General features: G+C 38.3%; 1 protein-coding gene across 1 annotated transcript; it reads right to left on the bottom strand.

The window, feature by feature from the left end:
- Positions 1-6,074: 6,074 nt before the first annotated feature.
- Positions 6,075-22,065, bottom strand: LOC122798255 (late histone H2A.2.2-like). The gene is made up of 2 exons (XM_044067054.1): positions 21,971-22,065; positions 6,075-6,725 (listed from the first exon to the last, which is right to left on the bottom strand). The coding sequence occupies exon 2, from the start codon at positions 6,717-6,719 to the stop codon at positions 6,318-6,320; it is 402 nt and encodes a 133-aa protein (XP_043922989.1). The 5' UTR covers positions 6,720-6,725; positions 21,971-22,065; the 3' UTR covers positions 6,075-6,317.
- Positions 22,066-22,526: the final 461 nt, after the last annotated feature.

A 22,526-nucleotide genomic window follows, 5' to 3' on the forward strand; every position in this document is an offset into this window, starting at 1 on the left:
CAGTAATCAAGGAGCCTCAATCCTCACCACTAGCACCAGTGAGGGACATGCACATTGGAGGATAACAAGTACACACACAGTAAAGTACAATTTCCCTTAAGAGCTCACAGAGATCACAGTCAGTCTGGGGCTGGTTTCTCCCTTTCTCTACAGATCTCCAACGAGACTCTCCACTGGCACAGCTATAGGGTCCAGATCTCAGTCTAGTGGTCAAGCTAAAATCTCCAGTACCATCTCTGTCCAACCAGTGATTTGTGCCCCTGCCCAAGTAGCTGACACACACATACTTTGAGATAAGAGTTACATACAAACACACAGACACTCCTGGGGAAGGCTGGCACAAGCTCTCCAGCTATGCTCCCTTCTTGCCCAGACTATAAGGTAGAAATCATTGCCACCAACCACTAATAATCAACAACTAACAAGGCCCTTTCCAAAGGGTGTCCAATTTTGCTGTGGAATATTATTATCCAAATAGTAAGTGTGACAAACAACAAGGTTTATTGAAGTGGCTTTGACCAGTATCACCAAATACATGCAAGTACTCTCTAAGAGCTTAACTTATCTCTACACAAAACCGCCACAATTGAAAGGTTTTAATTATTTAATAATAAAAACAAGACAAATCTCCTCAATTCGACACAGTGCTAGTCAAGAGTTCAGACAGAGGAATTTTAAAACAATACTGTAGGAGTTTACAGCATTGGTGTTGTTATTAGCTGCTATTTTAGCTTGTATTATATGAACTGGCTCTTATTGAAGTTCAAATTGTTTTTGTGGTTGTTTATTCAAGATTAGAGTATTGAATAAATGCATATTTTAACACACTTGGAGCAGTGATATCACTGGAAAGTGGTGGTTCGTTTCTTCAGAGTGTTTTCGTTGTTCACAATACTGTAGGATAGTCTGACAAATATAGAAGCAGCTAGTCTAATCTTACTATTTTCTATCTAAGAGAAATACTGAAGTCTAAGATCCTACTTACATAGAGCAAGTGCTGGTGATGTTGTCAGTTCTGAAGACCAATGCATAATGCTCTCGCTCTGAGATCTCTTAAAATTGATAATACATCACCGCAGACTCATTTTAGATTACATCATTCTTGACACTTAGAAACTCTAAATTAAATGTCTTAGTTTTCTTAGTAAGCTTGCACCTGGCAAGGAAGCCACAGCAATAAAAGACATTATACATATAAAACCTTGCAATTAACTCTGATCTCAAAACAATAGAATGAATTCCTTCATCCAGACATCCTGTCTCTGAGCTTTGAGATCAAACAGTGATAAAAATGCTTTACTTTACCAGCTTTCTTCCAGCAGGGTGCACTGTGGTTACATTTTTGAAGTTCAGAACATATAACACAGTTTTTCTTACATTTGTAAAACAGTCTGTGGATTATATTAATATTTACAATGACATAGAATTATCTACAAAATTCTATCTAGCTGGGCTGGCAGCCTTTCAGTTGTGATGGGCCTCATCACTAATGACGATGAAACAGCATATAGAGAGGAGGTGGAACAACCGATTACCTGGTGTGGAAATAGCTCAACACTAAATGTGAAAAATACAAAAAAGAGATAATTGTGGACTACAGGATAAATTGCAGGGAACATTATCCCCTCACCATCAATAGGAAACAAACAGTGGAAAGAGTGAGAAGTACCAGGTTTCTGGAAGTGCACATCGATGAGGACTTGAACACCAATACAAATGCCATAGTCAAGAAAGTGCACTAGAGATTGCACTTTTTAAGAAGGCTGAGGAGAGTGAATCTTCCACTGACTGTTCTCACTACCTTCTACAGAGGTACCATAGAAAGTATTACGACAAACAACCTCATAGTGTGGTATGGAAGTTGCTCTACCTCTGAGTACAAATCCCTCCAGAGAGTGGTGAAGACAGCTGAAAGGATCATCAAGACCACCTTACCACCACTTGTACTTATCCAGATGTCTCAGCAGGGCCAGAGGAATAATTAAGGACTGCACTCACCCTGCTTACAGACTGTTCCTGCATCTATAATCCAGAAAGCGCTTCCAAAGTATATGTTGCAGAACTACGAGATTCAGGAACAGCTTCTTCCCTAATGTCATCAGGCTGCTGAACTCTAGTAACCACTACACTTTATGATGGCCGTCTGGGTCAGTAGAAACTGTAGAAGCTTGTCTCAAATTGTGCAATAACCTGGTTACCAGTCTCATCTAATACTTTGTGCAATATCCACCAGGACTGTAACTTATGGGCCATCTAGGGCAGTAACAATGCAGCAAAATATCTCTTCTTTCAGTGTAACACATGTTGCAAATTTGTAAATTAACCGTAGTGCAATACTCTTGGTCCATAGTGCAATATTCTAATGTTCACAGTGCAATACTCAAATGTCTTTTCTGTGCAAGGATCAATTCAGCGTCTTAACCAAGTACCTGTGCAAGTAAGTGTTCACTTTGAAAATTGTTAAAATACGTTTCTAATTATGTGCAATATTAGTCTGTCTACCTGCATGTCCGTAATGTAATAAAAGTTTACTTTACTGTGATTTCTAAATGACAAAGTTTACTTTGACACCTGCAGATATTTTCTAACTCACTTGCACACTGCGTCTCTCTCACAATGTGACCACCCAGACACACATGGTACATATCCATTCAGCTGCATTTATGCCCTTAGACAATCCTTCCCACATGCATACAGACTATTATTCTTGTCTGTGCAATGGCTACTCCCATAGGGGTGAATAAATGAATATCATTAAAAGACTGCATTCACTTTTTTCTCCTAGAGAAAATAACTAGCAGAGCAAATTTATGATTCACTTGAATGACTTAATTGGGAGCCTACTGCAATTTGTGGGAGAGACACATGGCTAATTAGCATTAGTCATTCCCCAAAACTACCATGTTGGCATACGAATTACCCAGTGAGGCTACCTTTGTGCTATAATTAGCCACTCCCCAAAACTACCACGTTAGCACACAAGTTCCCCAGTGAGACTGCCTTTATGCTAGGACTCCCACCATGGGAAAACCATAGCAGGTGACTCTACCACAATGTGGAAACATTTTAAATTAAGGCTTCTACATCTCAGTCAACCTTTCTGAATCCTATGCTACGTATTCATGCATTGATACATTCAACAAAACATGTTACACATATCTCAGTATGCAGAGGACATGGGGTGGGGTACCAACTTGTACATAGTCAGAAGAAAACTTTGTTAGAAATCTTAGAAATAGACTTTAGAGTACAAGATTAGAAAGCCAGTAGCATGAACACCATTTAGTACAACAAGATAATTTAACTCTCAAGTTAAACCTATACAGAATCAACTTTGTGCCAGGCAAGAAAATGTACAGTCTTCCAATACATGGCTAATCTTAATGGCATTTGGATAAAGATGTATACCTTAGGGAAGGAATTAAAAAGGATTAGCAGCTTCTTTAGTGGTGCACATCCCCAACAGGATTCCCAAGATGTTTGCACCATGCAACGCATCAGTTAAGGTTGTACAAAAGATTTGGAAGTAAATTTATGACTCCCTCCTCCCATACACAAGCTAAACTAGAAGCAAGCAAACATTTTTGTAATAATTGGCAATATTACAAGGCGACAATAATTGTTAAATTACCCAAGCATGTAAACTGATTTTTTTTTTAAAATAAAACTTCAGTATCAAAACTATACAGATTGCAATGAGAGTTTTTCCTCAATTTACAGATGAACCTCCTAGTACGAGCTAGACGACAATGTAGGATTACAAACTACAGGACTAGACGACAATGTAGGATTACCAACTACAAGACTAGACGACAATGTAGGATTACCAACTACAAGACTAGACGACAATGTAGGATTACCAACTACAAGACTAGACGACAATGCAGGATTACCAACTACAGGACTAGATGACAATGCAGGATTACCAACTACAGGATTAGATGACAATGCAGGATTACCAACTACAGGACTAGAAGACAATGTAGGATTACCAACTACAGGACTAGAAGACAATGTAGGATTACCAACTACAGGACTAGACGACAATGTAGGATTACCAACTACAGGACTAGAAAACAAATTATTATATAACTGGAATTAACTTGGGAGTATATAAGAGTTTGAAGGTTTTATTGCAAGAATTTATAGACGTAAGATTTAAAGGTAGCCTTAAAGCAATATTACTGGAAGGCTTTCCCCGATTTAGTTTAGGAGTGCTGACAAGCTAAGAATGATATAGCTTGATCATTATAGCCACTAGTGGGAAAGTGATCAAAAGGTAGACTTTAATTTGTCAAGACATACTCCCCTCTCAGGTGAAGTACCCGAAATCTGTGGTGGGCTGGATTAAATTAGGTGAGCTCATTATAATGGTAAGACTGCAGGTGTAGATGACACCAGGCCAAACATGTTTAAAGCATTAGTGAATGGAGTAGATATCCTCTATTGCTGTATGGGAGGGTGAGACTGGCTGGCAATACTGATTGCTGGTGAAGAAAGGGAGCCACATTTTCTGCTCACCTATCGGAGTATTAACCTTAAGTTTCCCTAGAAAAGCTTAAAGTATTAAAAAATATATACTTTAATTTCAGGAAGAAAGTGGACGTTAGCTTTGCAGAATTGTGCTAGGATGTCATGAAAGTTGATCAGTTCTCAAGTTTTTGGGTGGAGGCTCATGACCCCATAATGGAACTTGTGCTATAAGGAGTTTTATAGGAAATATCAGTGTTATTGATAAATACTAAGAATGGTACCATGCACATACTTTTTTGTTAAGTAGAGTGCTTTGAAGATTGGTGTCTTTTGATGTTATCCATGTGATGCAGGGAACAAAAAAATGTAGATGAGGTTGGAAGATGTTAACTTTGGGCACATACATAGGAAACCATGTACACAAATTTGGCAGTATCTGACTGTGAGCTGTACACTAATGATGTGCAGAGACGTGTAGGATATCATTGGGAAAAAAACATGTTTTCTTAGGAGGAGGTAAGAGCTACCTTTAAAGTAATTTAAATATCTTTGGACTTGATTAGATGAAGACAAGAGATGAAAAATACATTAGGGTAGTGGCAAGTAGTTTTTTTTGGAGTATTGAATTAACTTGTGATGGTGAATGAGGAGCAAGTTCAAATCTCTCTTTTACTGACCTACCTAGGCCAGATCCTCATCTTTGATTATAGGCTGTAACCAAAAGGCATGTTCAAGTGCTTCTGTTCAGGCTAGAGTAAGGAAGTCTTATCAGAGTATACAGCAATAGACATTGCTTCTTCATACCAATAGAGTCAACTCTGGTGTGCTGAGGTATGTTGATGCCCACTGTGTGGGTCCCACTAGGGGTTAATATCAGTGAGCCATGTCAAGAGAAACTCCCAGGGTAGATCAGAGCACACTGGAGAAATTTCTTGCCAGACACTGAAAACTCAGATACCTGCAAGTTAAGCTGAAATTAAGGCTTGACAGGAAAAGTTTGCATTGCAGATGTGGTGCCTCTGTGACCCTCACCCAGAAAAGTAAGGAAGTGAAATCTGAAGCACGAAATATGCATAGTGATTTTCACTTATATGCAACAGCAGTTAACACCAATTTGTGAACCATATTTCATTCAAATCTGTTCCATGTATTTCTGTCTACAATTAGACACTTTCTATTAACACCAAAGCTGTTAAATTGGGATTATTCTACAATGTTATGTTTATGCAGTCATTTAGCTGTCATTATTACAGCTCTGTTAGTGCAACGGCTACTGTTAGCTGAAGCACTCAGAAAGCTGACGTGCTGTTTTTTTATTTTTAAAATTTATTTATTTTTAAAACAGAGACAAGCATGGAAGCACTCCTTCTCCTGGACAGTAGTTTTGCTGTTGGCTTTTAACTTTCTTACAGTGCAATAACGTTTGGCAGTTTATAAGATTTGCCAAAAATCTAGCCAGACACATTGGCATTTTATTCTGGTTTAGGATTGAAAATGGTACCATCTCTGAGTAATGGTAGCAAAGCCAAATGACAGCTAGTGCCAACAATGATTGCATGCTACATTGAAAAGTTGATTGATAAAGAATGATTATGCTGAAACAGATTTTTCTTCCTCGTTTATTCTTGTATTGATGCATGTTAGAAGTGTCCTCTTCATTACATCACTCAAAACATGCTATATTTACAACATATTGGTATCAGCTGTCTCATTCCACAGTTTTGTGCTTGCATGAAACCTACCATTTCATACCTCGGCACTCATTCTACATATGCAAACAAAGTTTCAAATATCTTAACAAAAAGGTAAAGTGCATTCAAAGCCAAATAACATAAGTTCCCAGTTTACATTTCTTGAGACTGAGAAAGTTCACCTTTGCTGGCATTTGTTCTTTTGCCCAGAAGCTGAGCATGGATGTTGGGTAGAACTCCCCCTTCAGCAATTGTTACATCTTCAAGAAGTTTATGGAATTCATCATCATTTCTCACTGCCAACTGGATATGCCTTGGTGTAATCCTGTTTCGCTTGCAGTTATGAGCAACACTCCCTGCCAGCTCCATCACTTCTGCAGTCATGTATTCCAGTACTGCTGCCAAATATACAGATGCACCGCAGCCGATCTTCCTAGCATACTTCCCATGTTTCAACAATCTGTGAACACGGCCCACTGGAAAAGTCAGCCCTGCTTTGACAGATTTGGATTTTGGAGCAGCTCTGACTTTTTGCACATTGCTACGTCCAGACATCTTAAACTGGGGGAGAAAATTAAGAATGTTTAGATTCTCATTCGGTTCACAAGCACAATATTCAAAAAGTACACACTGCAGCAAAGCATGAAACAAAGTCATTCAACCATAAACAACTGCATGTTTAGACTAAAGGATTAGCTTTAAGACTTTTGTTTCCTTTAAAAACAACATAAGTGTTATATAACAAGTCAAGAATGAATCCATTAACTATGGAAAAATGTCTACTGGTTTTTTAAAATGTGTCACTTAAGGGCAGATCCACTAACCACTATTTACTGGCAAATGAGCCTGAGAAAGAATACAGATGTGGGAGGGTCTCTGTGTTGTGGGGAATTGGGAGTGGGGGTGAGGGAGAGTAAGAAGCTTAGACAGCGAGATTTGTGGTGCAGATGGTTAGCAGAAAGCTTGCCTCAGCAGATCAAAAATTGGATCAAACTGCCAGATAAAATTCATTTGACTGCAACATACAAACTGTACTAGGAAACTGGACAAACTGTCTGTTAATAAGACAGTATATACGAGCCCTCCGATCCCCTGAGCCACATATTCTATTACCCCTATACGGTGTAGGATTTCCAAACGGTTTTTATGCAATGGTGCCATTACTCTCCTTAATCCAGAGAAATAAAGTTACACAATTACAGCAAGCAAAGGAGAGTAGCATTGCTGAAATTGAATTCATCAAGTATTGGTGAGTACCTTCATAAGGTAGACCCTGTTTTTCACAAATTCTCACCAAGACAACAGCGATATATAGACTGTATTTATATAGCATAAATCATGGACAGAAATTGTTCAAAAAGTAAAAAAAAGGAGATATAGCTGGGTGCACAAGATCCAGGATAAAGCGCCCAATCCTGGTAGGCGCACTGCTGCCAGGTCTGGAAAAAAAATGCTAGTGTAGGATCCTCAAAATATGGAAACATTCCTACAATGGGGCCAGGGCCAGGCCGAGGATGCCCCCCCCGGTGTAGAAGGAAGTAGCAGTCCACAAAAATCAGGTCAAAGAAGAGCAATAAAGATGATAGTCTATTGAGGATAAGAAAGAAATTATGTATTGTTACTATTGTGCAAAAAGCCCAGAATTTCCAGATAGAAGATATACAAAAAGATTAAGAAAGAAATTAGAGGAAAGAAAAATACTTCCACAAGAAAAACTGTGAGAAGCCTCAAATAAAAAATTGTGTTCATTAATACAAATTTGTGAAACACAGTATATAGACCAAGAAACTTTGATCTGTTTGGAAAAGAAGCATCTGAGGAAGTGCAAAAATTTAAACAGCAAAATCTAGAGATTTTTGAAAAGTATAAAAAAGAAATATGGACATGGGGAAGAAAGAGATTTGATATGGTGCGATATTTATGTAAAGGTGAAAGCCAAATTATTATAAAAGAAGGAAACACTAAAGATAGTCAAAGAAAAATACAGGCAAAGGCATCCGGATATGGAAAATTTCACAATAAAAAAGAATCACAAAGAAGGAATGTAGAAAAGTTAAAAAAAAAAAAAAATAAAAAATAATAGAAGTTGAAGTTGTGGAGTGCCTGCCAAGTGAAGGATTTGATATAGAAGATCAACCACAGGTTAGATCACAGCATGATGGAATGAGTCCCCAAAGTAAGGAGAAACAGGAAACATCTGAAGAAGAAATATGGACATGGAAAGAAAAAAAAACGATTTAATATAGTGTAATATCTATACACAGGAGAAAACAAAAGGAATCAATACAAAAAGAGCAGCACCAAAGATATCTGAAGAGAAATACAGGCAAAGGAATACAAACATGGAAAACTTTACAATACAAAAAAAATAAGAAGACAAAGAGGAAAAGTAGAAAAGGCGATTAGTAATGGAGAAGTTAAAAAATAGAAATTAAGGTTATGGAGTACCTGCAAAGTGAATGATTTCAGTATAGAAAATCTAATTCAGAAAACACCACAACAGGATAGAGCAATGGACATCCAAATTAATGGGAAACCAGTGGAATGGGAAGCAATTGGTCAGTTACCATATGAAGATATTTTGGCACTTTCCACAGAAAACCAATATAAATGTTCACTTGAAGCTGGACAGCAAGGTAAGCAACAGGAAACTGTGGAAACTCAAACACAGTCAATGTTAAGGAGTGATAGGTCAGTGAGTCCCCATATGATAGAGCAATGGATGGTACAGGATGAAACTGAAGAGAATGTGGCACAGGAAGATGCAATAGAACATTCTATAGAATGTCCACAGGAAATGGAAAACAAAAAAATGTGCCTCCAGTTTAGAAGAAAATGAGCTAAGGGAAGAGTTGCTTGATTTAAATAGAGATAGACATATTAAGATCAATAAAAGAAATAAACTGCAGAATGTCAATACACCCCCCAAAAGTCAGTAGTCTGACAAAACAGAACTGTTCATAGAGATCCATGTGATATAACAGACGTAAACAGGATACATTATTGTGCAGCTAAATTTACTATCTAATAAAGTTCTACCACAAGAACACAGAGCAGTGAGGGAAAGGAAGGGGAGAAATCGAATACCATCATGGAAGTATTGAAGAGAGAAAACTATAAAGCAATAAGACAAGAAGTGTCACTGTTAGAAAAGTACAGAAAAGGGAACATATCAACAAAAATATGCAGAAAGACAGCTGTGATAAAAGCAATGCGCCGTATTAGAACAGATCAGAATCTATTATGCACTATTGCAAATAAAATCTCAGCACACGTGGAAAAACTCACAGATAAATATAAAGAAAAAGTACAAAATATGCGGAAAAGTACAAAATAAGCAATTTATTGATGACCCCAAAAAAGTTTGAGAGATAATTGGAAAACAAGGTAAAAGGAATCGAATAGACCACCAAAAAAACATTTTAGAGAAGTATTTATGAAGATCATGTGGAACATAAAGATGCTAAATGGATAGAAGTAGTAAAAGAAATAAGAAGTTTAAAGGTACAGGATATGAAATGGGATGAAGTAACTGCCAGAGAGATTGAAACAAAGTTAAGAAAAGCCTCCAATTGGAAAACTCCAGGCCCAGATGCAGTAACTGACTTCTGGTTAAAAGTATTAACATCTTTGCATAAAGATTTAGCCAGGAGTAAAAACTATCTGCTCACCACGAAGAGAGTGAACCTGCAAGCTACCCTAAAAATTATAGGCCAATAACTTACCTTCTGACAATGTATAAACTATACACTGGAATTGATGCAGACAGAGTTTATAGTCATTTAGAAGAAAACTCAATTATGGGAAAAGAACAAAAGGGCAATAAAAGAAAGTCATATGGAACAAAGGATCATTTGTTGTTAAATAAAGACATAGTGGAGAACTGTAAAAAAGGGGAAGAATCTAAGTATGGCACAGATTGACTACAAAAAAGCATTTGATAGTATTCCACATTCATGGATAAAGGAGTGCTTAAAAAACATACAAGATACACCCATCACTGATTGACTACATCACACTGACCATGAAACAGTGGCAGACCACTTTGCAATTAAGCCATGGTAAAAGGACAAATTATTACCCAAGGATAAACATTCAAAGGGGGATATTCCAGGGAGACTGTCACCACGGTTACTCTGTCTTGACTTAACCCATTAAGTTGTGTACTTAACAGCTTAGGCCATGGCTATAATTTGGCTCCTAGAAAACAAAGTGTAAAGACTTATCTTCTCTTTGTCGAGGATTTCAAACTGTATAACTCATCAGATGAGGAACTGAAAGCACAACTGCAAATTGTCAAAACTTTTTCAGATGATATAAGAATGTCATTTGGTCTTGATAAATGTGCAAGGCAACCTTTAAAGCAGGAAAACTGCAGCACCAAGAAATCATCAGCCTGGGACAAGAATGTGATATAAAATAACTTGAGCAAGAGGCAGTTGTATAAATATTTTGGAACTGATGAAGAATCAAAACACAAAACATGAAGAAATGCGAATAAAATGTAGTAAGGAATACTTTAAAAAGGCTTAATCATGAAAACAGCATTGACATCTAGGAATAAAATTCAAGCTATAAACCAATTTGCCATTCCTGTCCTAACTTACAGTTTTGGAGTGATTGACTAGCCCTAAAATGTGTTGGATAGACTAGACATGAAAACAAGGAGGAAGCTTCATGCTCACCAAATGATTTATAAAGATCATTGCATACCAAGATTAAATATTCCCTGTTCTGAAGGAGGGGATGGGCCTCCTTAAAATTGATTACATGTATAGATCTGCAATCATGGGACTCCACACATCTGCTGACCTCCCGAGACCCAACCATAGTGAAAGTTTTGAAACATGAGATAAGATGACTTCTCTGCTTAATCTAGCAGAAGAATATCGGCATCAAGCAGGAATGGAAATCAAACCAGAAGTAGGCAAAAAATCAGACAGCAACTGAATATGCCAAAAAAAAATATATATATATATATATATATGGTGATGGACCAGATGAGAAGGCAAGAAGTGCAGAAAATACATAAATATAGTTGCAAATATATAAAAGTTCTGGAAGAACCTCATGTTGATCAGAATCAAAAGCAGAAATAGTTAAGGAGAAGCAAATTCAAACCAAGATATTAGCGGACCAAGTTAGTACACATTGGTTTACAAAGTCCATTGAACAAGTGGGAGAAACAGACAAATGTAGGTTTTGTAAAACAGAACTGGAAACAGTTGCACACCTCATTGCTGGTTATGACATACTAATGGCTGAAGGACTGTATACTGAAAGGCATAATAACGTGGCAACACTGTTGCACTGGGGATTGTGCAAACATTATGGTATTGAAGTGGCTAAAAATCATTGGAAACATGAGCCACAATGCATCACAGAAAATGAAGTCTACATCATGCAGATCACCTATTACCAATAATTCAAAAGATAGATGCTAGAAAACCAGACATGGTGGTCAATGAAAAGACAACAGTAGCAGAGATCATTAAAATCGCCACACCCAGCGACTACAGTATCTTGCATATAGAGAGAGAGAAAGTCATAAAATATCAGGATTTGTAGGCAGAAGCAAGAGCAATGTGGAAGAAAGATACCTAGACAGTTCCAGTAGTAGGAGCAAAGGCTCTTATAAAAGGAATCGACAATCATATTTATATATATTACCAATACATGTAACCCCATACGAATTGCAGGAGGAGTGACATCAAAGATTGAAACAATACTAATTTCATGAACTTTAATCATACTCTGACTTAGGAATGGGGTCCATTCCTGTCATGGTATTAGAAACCCAAAAGACTTGGAGAAATTAAAAAAAATGGAGTGGAATTTAGCTTTGTATAAAATCTCACACCAGTTTATTTCATTCTGCTGAAACCACGGGTATATGAATCAAGATGATAAACTTAGCTCACCATATTTCACCTTCTAAATGTGAGTGTATTTAAGGATTATTTCATTATGTAATTTTTAATTTATTTCAAAAAAGTTTGTCTATAGTTGAAGATTTCATATTGTTATATGTAAAAGTACACAAGTTCGGAATATAAACGTGATTTTAATTATACATGTGTTTTTTCTCACTCTTATATAAATGTCTAATTTTAAATGCATATCTTAAAGAGGGGAAGTCTGCTCAAATACTTGCAATTGCATAAAGCCCAAATAATATTTCTATGAGAAACACTTAATAAACTTTCATTAAAGAATGATTTGGTTGTAGCAGGTTTTGCCTTTCCAGCTAAAAGAGGTGGCACCCTCATTTTATGGAAGAACTCAAAAGTAATGCCTAACGTAAAAGATAATGCTTAACATACCATTTTTATCATCATAGGTTGTTATAACTGAGTGGAACAGAAAACTATATGCATTGGTAAATTCTTATTAGATTCCAGGGGTTGGAGCTAAATATGCAAAAAGTTGCTTAGACACTATAGCCTATTACATGAAAGGTGAAGTCATAATGGCTGGTGATTTTAATTGCATTTTATCACACAGATACCACTGCAGACAGAAAGCTGAAAATCTCATTTTCTGCCAAACAATTTTGTAAATCTAATGAATTTAAAAGATATACATAAGGAAAACAAACTCACTTCAATTTATCCATTAATCATAGAGATATGCAACACAAACAAATATTGATACATTTTTTTCTCAAACATTCTGTTATCACAAACATTCTGTTATCACATATCAAAGAAGGTTCAGTAGTTTCATGTCCGTCATTGGACCATAATGCTGTAATCTATTATATCCGATGTTGTCAATTTTCATTCTATCCTCAACTGATGCGTCGTATCTGACTCGGCTATTGCTAAAGCTTGTGGCAACCAAAAACGGTCAAGATTCTCCCTTACCCATAATGCACCAGCCTTAAGTTACCCCAGATCTCATTTGCCACTTTCAATGAAAGACATGGTTTACCATACCTCTCAGGCTGCTGAGATAAGAGTTTATTGTTACCTTACAAAACCCTCCACTTCCTAATATTTCTAATATCCTTTACCTTTCTTGTATTATTTCTTTACCGTTATGATAGTTAAAAACGTTCCTTTTCTGTACATTGTGCACTTTTGTGCACTAACTATTGTTAGTAATTTTCTGTTTTTCTTACACCTAGTATAGTCTATTGCTTTTTACTATACCAAAAAGTCTTTTTTTGTTTGAAAATGATTTTCTATTGTTGTGATACAATGTCAGAAAAAGGCACCTCTGGATTCAAAAAGTGCATTAAAAGCGGGCATAAGCTTCCTATGTCCAGTGCCCACACTTGTGTGTTTACTGCTTTGGACCTTTATATTTGCAGGAAGATTGTTCAGGTCTATATTGAAAACTCGAACGTTGACTTACCCGAACACCTAAATGCCGACACGTCTTCATTGAAGCACAAAAACATTGATTGTCCTGAAGCACGAAATTCAAAACGTCGATTTGTCATGGTTGGCCTTCTGTGGTATAGCTCCATAAGGTAAGTGTGCGATAGTTATGGACCTTAGGGTTAGGGTGCGGGTTAAGGTAAGTGCATAGATGGTAATGTATGTTAGATTTAGTGTAGGGTTAGAAGTAGGGTTTTATTAAGTGTATGTGTGTGGATTATTTAGTTTGTTTGGATATAGCTTTTTAAGGTAAGTGTGCGATAGTTACGGACCTTAGGGTTAGGGTGCGGGTTAAGTTAAGTCCATACTTGGTGGTATATAAAAGATTTAGTGTAGGGTTAGAAGTAGGGTTTAGTTTAGGGTTAGAAGTAGGGTTTTGTTTAGTGTATTTATGTGGTTTATTTAGTTAGGTAGTACGTAGCGGGCAGTGGGATGGGACAGCTATGATTTTTGAGTTTTTTGAATTTCACGGTTTAGGGCGTTCGGTGTATTTACGGTTCGTGGAATATGTGTCGGTGTTTAGGTGTTCATTCAAGTTTCAGTATAGACCCAATCATTCCATATGCCATGAATTTAACCCTAGGGTGCCTGTAGAATGAAAAAACAAGCTTATCCTAAAGGGTTTATTACCTTCTGCCTTTGGAGAGGCTTTATCTGGAGATAAATCACCCGACTTACTCGGCTCTGACAAAAAAGGTATCAGATCTGATGACTTCCAGTCCTTCCGGTTCAAGTGTTAGGAGTGTCGCAGAATCAAGTCACAATCTATTGTTTCAACTCATTCTGCCAGACGTTTGACAGAGAAAGATGTGAAAAGAGTGGTGCGGAAGAGCCTTTTAGCACACAGCCAGACTGGTGTCTTACTGGCTCCTACCACTTTGGGTCAGGAGGTCTGTTCTACTACAAACCCACTACAAGTTCCTCCTCAGACTCTTTCAACTATGTCAGAGTTCCTGGATTTGAGCGTTCCAGTGCCTTCTGGTTCAGATCAGAAGAGAGCAATATATTCGTGTCTGAAGTGTACTCTGCTCTGGTTCAGTCAGATCTGGAGAATTCTCAGTCCCAAAGCTTCCCTGTCAAATCCAAAAGTGTTGGAATCAGCTCTGAAGTTGTCAGAGCCATCTCTGTACCTCAGAGCCTCAGCATTAGATAGCTCAGCTCTGGCTTCCACCTAGGGGAGATTGCTTTTGGAGCAGGAGAGGACAGCAGTCTAAAAGCTTGTCTTTTCAGGATTCAAAGTCTTCTCTTTCTCCAGAGTGGTCTACCTTCTTGGATATGAAGAGGTTTTAATGGATGAATCCAACCCCCTCAGATCTTAAGCCTTCTACCTTGATGTCTTTGCTCTCAGAGCCTCATCACTCTTTACCACAGGAAAGCCAGTCTGAGACCCCCAGTCTTCACAACAGGGTATCTCGATTTCTTCCGCTACCTGCCAGAGCATCCCACTGAGGAAGTCCCTTGGAAGAAAATGTATGGAGTCAATAATGACTTTGATGAAGGTGAAGGTCTCCATGGTCACCTCCTGAAGATGTCTCATTTGCAGACATCCTCAAGATCCTAAAAGAGAGAGGTGGGTTGCATACCCAGCAACCCTTCATCAAAGGAGTCTGTATTCCTGGAGGCTTTTGGTACTAGCCGATCTACCTCCTGTGTTACTTTGCTTGCTGATGAGTTTATTGATTTAGTCTCTTGGTGGGCATAGAAGGAACCAGACACAGTTTAACCCATACCTAGATGACCAAAAAAGATTATGGCATCACCTTGCCACCAAAACGGAACATGCCAAGGAGAGTTCCACTGTTCATCCCCCTAACAGGGAGTCTAGGGTGATGGACAGGTTTGGGAAGTGCGTCTATGCTTCAGCGACATTCAGTTTAAGGTTGATTAATTATTTGGCACATTTAGAAGAATACAGAGGTATTTGATTAAGGAACTATCAAAATACCCTCTCAGGATCCATTTCTGCAGAGGTTCAATCATCCATAACTTCTCAGTTGGTTACCCTGCAATCTATTTTGAATTCTTCTAGGAGGGTCATTTTGGTTCATTTTGCATGTAGCCGAAGGAACTTCAAGGGCAGCGGGTTCAGGTATTTCCATCAGGAGACATGCCTGGCTGTGCTTACAAGATATTGTGGATCCCTTCAAGTCTTTGTTCATCAATGCTCCTTTTAATGGCACTTTTTGTTTGGCCCCAAAGAGAAGGACACATTACCCAGGAGTGTAAAGGATGGAAACACCCTATGCCTTGGGCATACATTTTTCGACTCCTCAAAGATCCTTTTCTAGGAATCAAAGAGGTGGTCAGAAGATGTGGTTCAAGAAATCCCAGGGTCCTCTCCAGGACACATGTTGAGAAAGTTCCCCCGGGGCAGAGGAGGAACTCCAGTGGTCGATACAGCCCTCATGGCAGAGGTGGCCTGCAAAACCAAGGTTCCAGAGATTCTTTGACCGACCTTACCAATTCTCCTGAATTGAGGCCCAATTTACCTCGGACTGCCTACAAAGGTGGACAATTATACCTGCACCAGAGAGCCTGGTTAGACACAACAAAAGATACTTGGATGCAGAGGATTATTTCCAGAGGCTATACAATATCCTTTTCCCTTCCTCCTCCAATCTCAAAAAAATCATCCCCGGTGTTCCACCCAGCCAGAGGGAACATGCAGCAATTCAAATACAAAAGCTGCTAGAAGAGAGAGAGAGTCATTCAAAAGGTTCCACCTGATCAAATACAATCTGGAACTTCAAGGTTCTTTTTAGTGCCACAATAATCAAGGGATGGGAAACCAATTTTGGATCTCAGCAACTTAAGTCAGTTTGACTCACCTAGTTTTGGATGATCACGGTTCATTCCATTCTCTTTTTTCTAGGCAAGGATGACTGGATGTTCTCATTAGACCTTCAGGATGTGTACTATCACATAAAGGTGAACAGATGATCCAGAAGGCATCAATTAATAAGGGCAAGAGATCAGGTTATCCAAATGTGTTCTCATCTGGGGATAACCATAAACTATAAGTCTCAACTGGAACCAACTCAGAATTTGTAATTCATAGGAGTACTGTTCAATATCAAATTAATGATAGCTTCACTACCTCCCTCAAGGGTTCAAACTATAAGATCACAGGTCAGAAAAATAATCTGCAGTACCAAGATTTTGGTCTACTTAGTCCGTCAAGCTCTAGGATCAATATCAGCAGCAATAACACTAATACCTTTGGCCAGATTTCATCCCTGTCCATATCCAAATGCAATTTGGACCATTGGATAGGAATGCAGCACCTAAATCCCCTGCCCTGAAGCAGTGTCCTCTTTTAATACTAAATAGTATTACTAAATACTAGAATTACAAATATTAAATTAATAAATACTAAATTTTAATACTAAATTTTAATACTAAATAGTATGACTCCAGAAACATTAAATTGACAAATTGGAAGTATAGGAATCAAAAATCATGGTAAGGTTAATTCGAACATCTTATGGAATAAAATGGTTAGGCTTAAATGTGGCTGTTAGTCTAGTATTCACCTATGAAATTATGTATGGAACTTTCTCATCCATTACCATCAAGGAGCATGGGCTATCTTTGAGCTGGTTGGACATTGCTTGGTCTGTTGGTGATCACTGAGACATTACTGGGGGTATTGGTAAACTGTAAGCTACAAATTATTATCTGCAAATGTGTATAGTTACTGTTTTAAGTATCTATATCCTCTGAAGCTATTATGTACTGTATTTGGTTGACACAATTAGATAAATGGGGCAAGCAGTAGAGATGTGATACTAAGTCCAGAGATATGCTGTGGTAGCAGCACATATGTAAATAAGTGCAGTGAGTATACAGTCATAATGGACTGGGCTAAGAGTAGACCATAAGTTGTCCCATAAGTGTAGGCTGTTCTAGTACCTGGATGCACATTTCTAAAAGCAGTGCTTCTTCAGGAGACCTAATCCTCAGGTTCAGAGCATTAAGTAGTATAGGCAGTGTTAAACTTTGGGTTGATGGTTCTCTGGGCAAGGAGAAATGGAGGTAGTTGTATCCAGAGGAGGTGGTATTTGTGATCAAATATGACACTTCATCTCCATGTAAGGATATCTTTGAGGAGCACAAGCGTACCTTTCTTAGTACCTCTAAGAAAGTTAGGCTTATTTTTTTGTAACCTTTTATATCTAGAGGGCAAATTGATACTGGGGAGGGAGACATTTTGTGTGAACTCTGCAAGGATGCCATTTCATAGTCCCAAGCCCAAACACTGGTAGATTTTTGAAAACTATTACTCATTAGGTCACTTAAAGTATTCACCCCTTCAGATATTTCACACATTTTTATTTCAGCCTTGGGGGAGCAGTATATTTTTCAGGTAAACAAGCTGCCATTTTGAAACATTCAGCTCAGGCAATATCCCACATTACTGTGGAAGAAACTCCTCCTATAGCTTGTAGGTGCCCCTTCTTTGTCATCGAAATACCAGTTTTTGAAAACTAGGGCAATGTTGGACATTTCTAGAGATCAGTTTGGATAAGACATCTTTATCAAGTGTATGGTACAGTTGGAAATTTTATATCCAGTGTAGGCTGCAAGAGAGGGGCAGTTACTACATTTACCTATGATACAAGCACTAAAAACAAACGACACATCTGAAGCAATTATCTTTGGTCTCTCTACTCCATATTTTAGTGAATATGCAGGCACTGCCAAAAACAACTTTTAGAGCCACTTGTAGGGCCTTCCCTTTCTATGCATGCCATCACATGGTGTAAAGCACCAAGGTCAGATGGATTCCCTGACTTGTACAGAGCAATTCACTTGGTATGCCTAAATTGTTTCCTGGAGATACTAGACTCCACTACAGTCTCCTCACCTTCCTGGCACATCTATGGCTGTCATTCTGAAGTCTAGCAATTAGTAGAGTTACTTATTTAGATGTCTTCAGGCTCCTTGACTCTACGGTGCTCAGAAAGGTATACTTTGTTTCCTCAAGGGAGCCTATGCTTTTTCATCTTCATTCAAACATGAGAGGGGGACAAGGTGGGGGTGCTGCTCGTATCTCATTTGATTTGCATTGGCTCTACAATTTTCAGCCAACTTGAAAAGGGATGCTGGGAAGGAAGATGGGTATAGAAGTGTACATATTATAAGGGACCCTTTGGATATTCTCTTGTGGGTATGGCTTGCCTTGCCTTGCATTAAATTATTGTTTCTGGATACAAGCCAAGTCTTCATTAAATTAGCCCTCTCTCAGATTTTATTCCCCTGTATATTAAAAGATTAGTTACATTATGAGGATTTACATGTCAAAAAAAAAACTTACAAATCATGCTGTCAAGATGGCCCAAGATGATACTATATCTGTTTAGCCCATATTAAGAGGACAGTAATGCTAAACTGTGCCATTAGTCAGCCCTGTGGAGCAGAGGGATGAAGTCTTGTGTCTCAGATAACTCAGGACTGACTATCAATCCTGAAGGTGAGCAGCCCTTGGAGGATGGTAGTAGCAAATGGCTAATGCTAGTTTGACCATCCTTCGAAAAGGGAGGCAGCAAGATTCACTGCTGTCCTGTATTAGGTGACAAGTAGCAATAAGGCCGGAATGACATATGCACACCATGAGATGAAGGTTGTGGAGGATGGTAGTAGCAAATGGCTAATGCTAGTTTGACCATCCTTCGAAAAGGGAGGCAGCAAGATTCACTGCTGTCCTGTATTAGCTGACAAGTAGCAATAAGGCTGGAATGACATATGCACACCATGAGATGAAGGTTGTACCTGGAGCCTGGCAAAGAGCAGCATGTATGTTCATGACACGAATACTGGAAGCCAGCATTGCAGCCAAACTAGTCAGCTGCTATGAGGTAGCAAAAGTTAGGATTAAATAGAAAACCTTCATGTTGCCTGAATGACAGTCTTGCAAATGTTTGGCATTCACCTTGATGAAATATGTGGGTCAGCCAGGTTAGAGGAGTGCCAGCTGTTGGCAGACAATCAATTTGAAAAGAAATATATTTCAGTTTGTATTCAACAGGTATACAGCCATTTTCAGCCCTAGTACATGGGTGGAGTAAATGCTGATATAGCTCTTCTAGTTACCTCAACTCCAGATGATACCCTGCATGAGGTCTCATATCACATAAGGTACAGGAGGATTTTTGTATTTGGCCAAAGTCCAGTGGTGAGTTTTGGTTCCCCCAAAATGGTCATGAAATACTTGAAAGTTTGGAGCATTCTGAACGGGCCTACTTAGGTAATGCTAGCATGCTGCATTTAGTGACAAGGCTCTTTTACTGGGATCTCATTATAGTCTGCTGGCATCATCTGCCAAATTCAAGTTCTGCAGGAAAAACAAAATATTCATGAAGTCAGCGTTTTCAGTGCTTCATAAATCACCAGCATATTAAAACAAGGAGTCAAAATATTGGTTCCAGTTTCTTAAAGGGGAGTGCTTTATGTAACATTTTAAGTTCTTTCCCCAGCGAGGTCACAAAATGAATTTGCATACAAATCAGGTTAAGTCTTTTAGGGCCACCATGGGTCAAAAAGTTTAATTTACAGAGTACACTTTTTTTGTCTTTTTCAAAATTGCACTGGATAGTTATGAATCAGCTTCAGTTTAAGGCATTTTCCCCTTTGTACAAGTAAACAAGAGAAACAAAGCCAAACACTCTTGTGGGAAATTTTACTCGGGTGACCATGCACTGCTCTAACCTGAAATCAAAAGGTAATCTCCAAGACTGTATTTTATACTTCAGCAGCATTATACTGCAGTTTCTCATGCAGAAGGTTTTACACCTTTTATTTCCCCCAAATTAAAGATTTATTCAGCAGTGCCACCCATCTGCTGGGGACACCCTATGCCCCAGTTCAGAGCACATTTTTCACCAACTGTTCTGCAATGCACATTATCTAAAGTGTGATTTGGCATGCATGTTGGGCACTGTGGGTGTGTGTGTGAGTGTGTGTATATATATATATATATATATATATATATATATATATATATATACACACATACATACATATGTATGGAAGAGGTAAGAAGAACTTCAGTGTGCCTATTTCAAAAACATTACTATGAATCCAAACTGCTGTGGACTACATTTACAGGAAGCAGAACATTACACGGTGCTGGCTTTCTTCAGTGTTACAAGATGTGTGCTCAATGTATAATGCTGAATTATCCTGCTGTATACTCAGCAATCTAGGGTGATACACTTTAATGAAACAGGAGTGCATGTGGGCCTGGCTGAATGATGCTGAAGAGCTGCTGTGAGATAAATATAGTCATGGGACTGGAACAGAGTGACTGTCCTCCAAGTACTGGGCTCATTTAAACAGAATACAGATTAATTATTCATACAGTGTGCCCTCTACAAGCCATTGTTGTGGAGTCTACCAACAAACTTAATACATCCCATGGTCTATATCCCCTGCCACAAGTGTGTCAGGTTTATATTTATTTACTTTATTTTTTGTATGTATGTACATAGCTCTCAATCTTCCGTCTCCACAAAAAAAGAACACTACTTCTCATAATGTGGAACAAGTAGGCAAAATGTGAAATGCTTGTTAACAACTTTAAATAGGAAGCTCACAGGATGGGAGAATGTTAGTTGATCTTTTGATAAAAATGGACATTTAAAAGGTAATTCTTAACAGTAAATGCAAGACAGACCCTTTCAATATGGATGATGAACTTACTCAAAATAAGGAACATTCCTCATAATGAGGTACATTTGAGAGATATGAATGTATACTGTATAAAATACAAATTCAATAAAACAAATGGTAGAATCACCCAACAAAAACTTAGAAACAATTAAAAGCTTCAAAGGTGCACTTACAGAGCATTGCTCTACAGAGCTTACCTGCAACTGCTACCATGACAGTGGTTAAGTAACTTACCATCTTGTATCATGAATAATAGAACATGTTTAATAAACTTTTTTCAGCTTCTTAAATGTGTCATCTTATAAGCATTTATTTCACATGCATATAGGAGTTTACATATTACATACAGCTGCATTGTATTTTATGTACATCTTAGCTTGCATTTTGTACATTTTTCCTCAATGCACTAACTGGATCTTTTAATCTTATCCTGAATAGCCAGCTGGCACACAGAAAGTTAGGACCGGAGAGACCACTTCCACAGAGGCGTATCATCAGTGAAGTTCCCCAGGGCTCTGTGTTGTGTCCGCTCCTCTTTGGCATGTATTTTTCAGAAGTCAAGACCAATGTCCAGGACCTCTGACTTACCAAGTTTGCAGATGATGGAAAGCTAAGAGCAATCATAGAACCCCCCCCCCCCCCCAAAAAAAAAAAAGTAATAACAGCTTAACATCTTACAATGGTCCAGTACAGAAATGACTGGTGGCAAAACCACATATTAAAACAATGCCAATAAATACAGAATAGTACCTTTTGGGAAGCTGGCCACCCATGGAACTACCTTATTGATAAAATACCCCTAAAAGTAAACACTACTCATGGATTTGGGGACACATAGATAGTAGCCTGTTCGACCATCAAGTGTTGAAGGCTGGAAAGAAAAAAAAAAAATCATTCTATGTCACTCAACTTACAAGTAAGAGCAAGGCATCTAGATACAGGGAAATCACGCCATCTTCAAAACCATAACCTAAGTACAACACTCCCTATGGTATGTACCTGACCAGGCACAAGCAACAAATGAAACCTTCAACTGAGGTTCCTCAAAAAAAAAATTATATACACATACATACATACACACACACACACACACACACACACACACACACACACACACACACACACACACACACAAGGCATAAACACAGTGTCCTACATAGATCACCTCAAAGCCCTACTTCTATACTTTCCTACAGACTGTTGAGAGGTGATTTATGCCTGGCATACAAGGCCTCTCCGAAGGGCTTCTTGGATATCTGCAAAATGAACAGGACAAACTACTTAATCTAAGGATTTAAAATTTGCA

The sequence above is a fragment of the Protopterus annectens genome, chromosome 3.part1 (genome assembly GCF_019279795.1).
Source record: "Protopterus annectens isolate FY-2018-M chromosome 3.part1, PAN1.0, whole genome shotgun sequence".
Classification (NCBI taxonomy): domain Eukaryota; kingdom Metazoa; phylum Chordata; order Ceratodontiformes; family Protopteridae; genus Protopterus; species Protopterus annectens.

Bases quoted from the DNA above. Each gene is read 5' to 3' on its own strand.
- LOC122798255 (XM_044067054.1), bottom strand. From the start codon at position 6,719: ATGTCTGGACGTAGCAATGTGCAAAAAGTCAGAGCTGCTCCAAAATCC.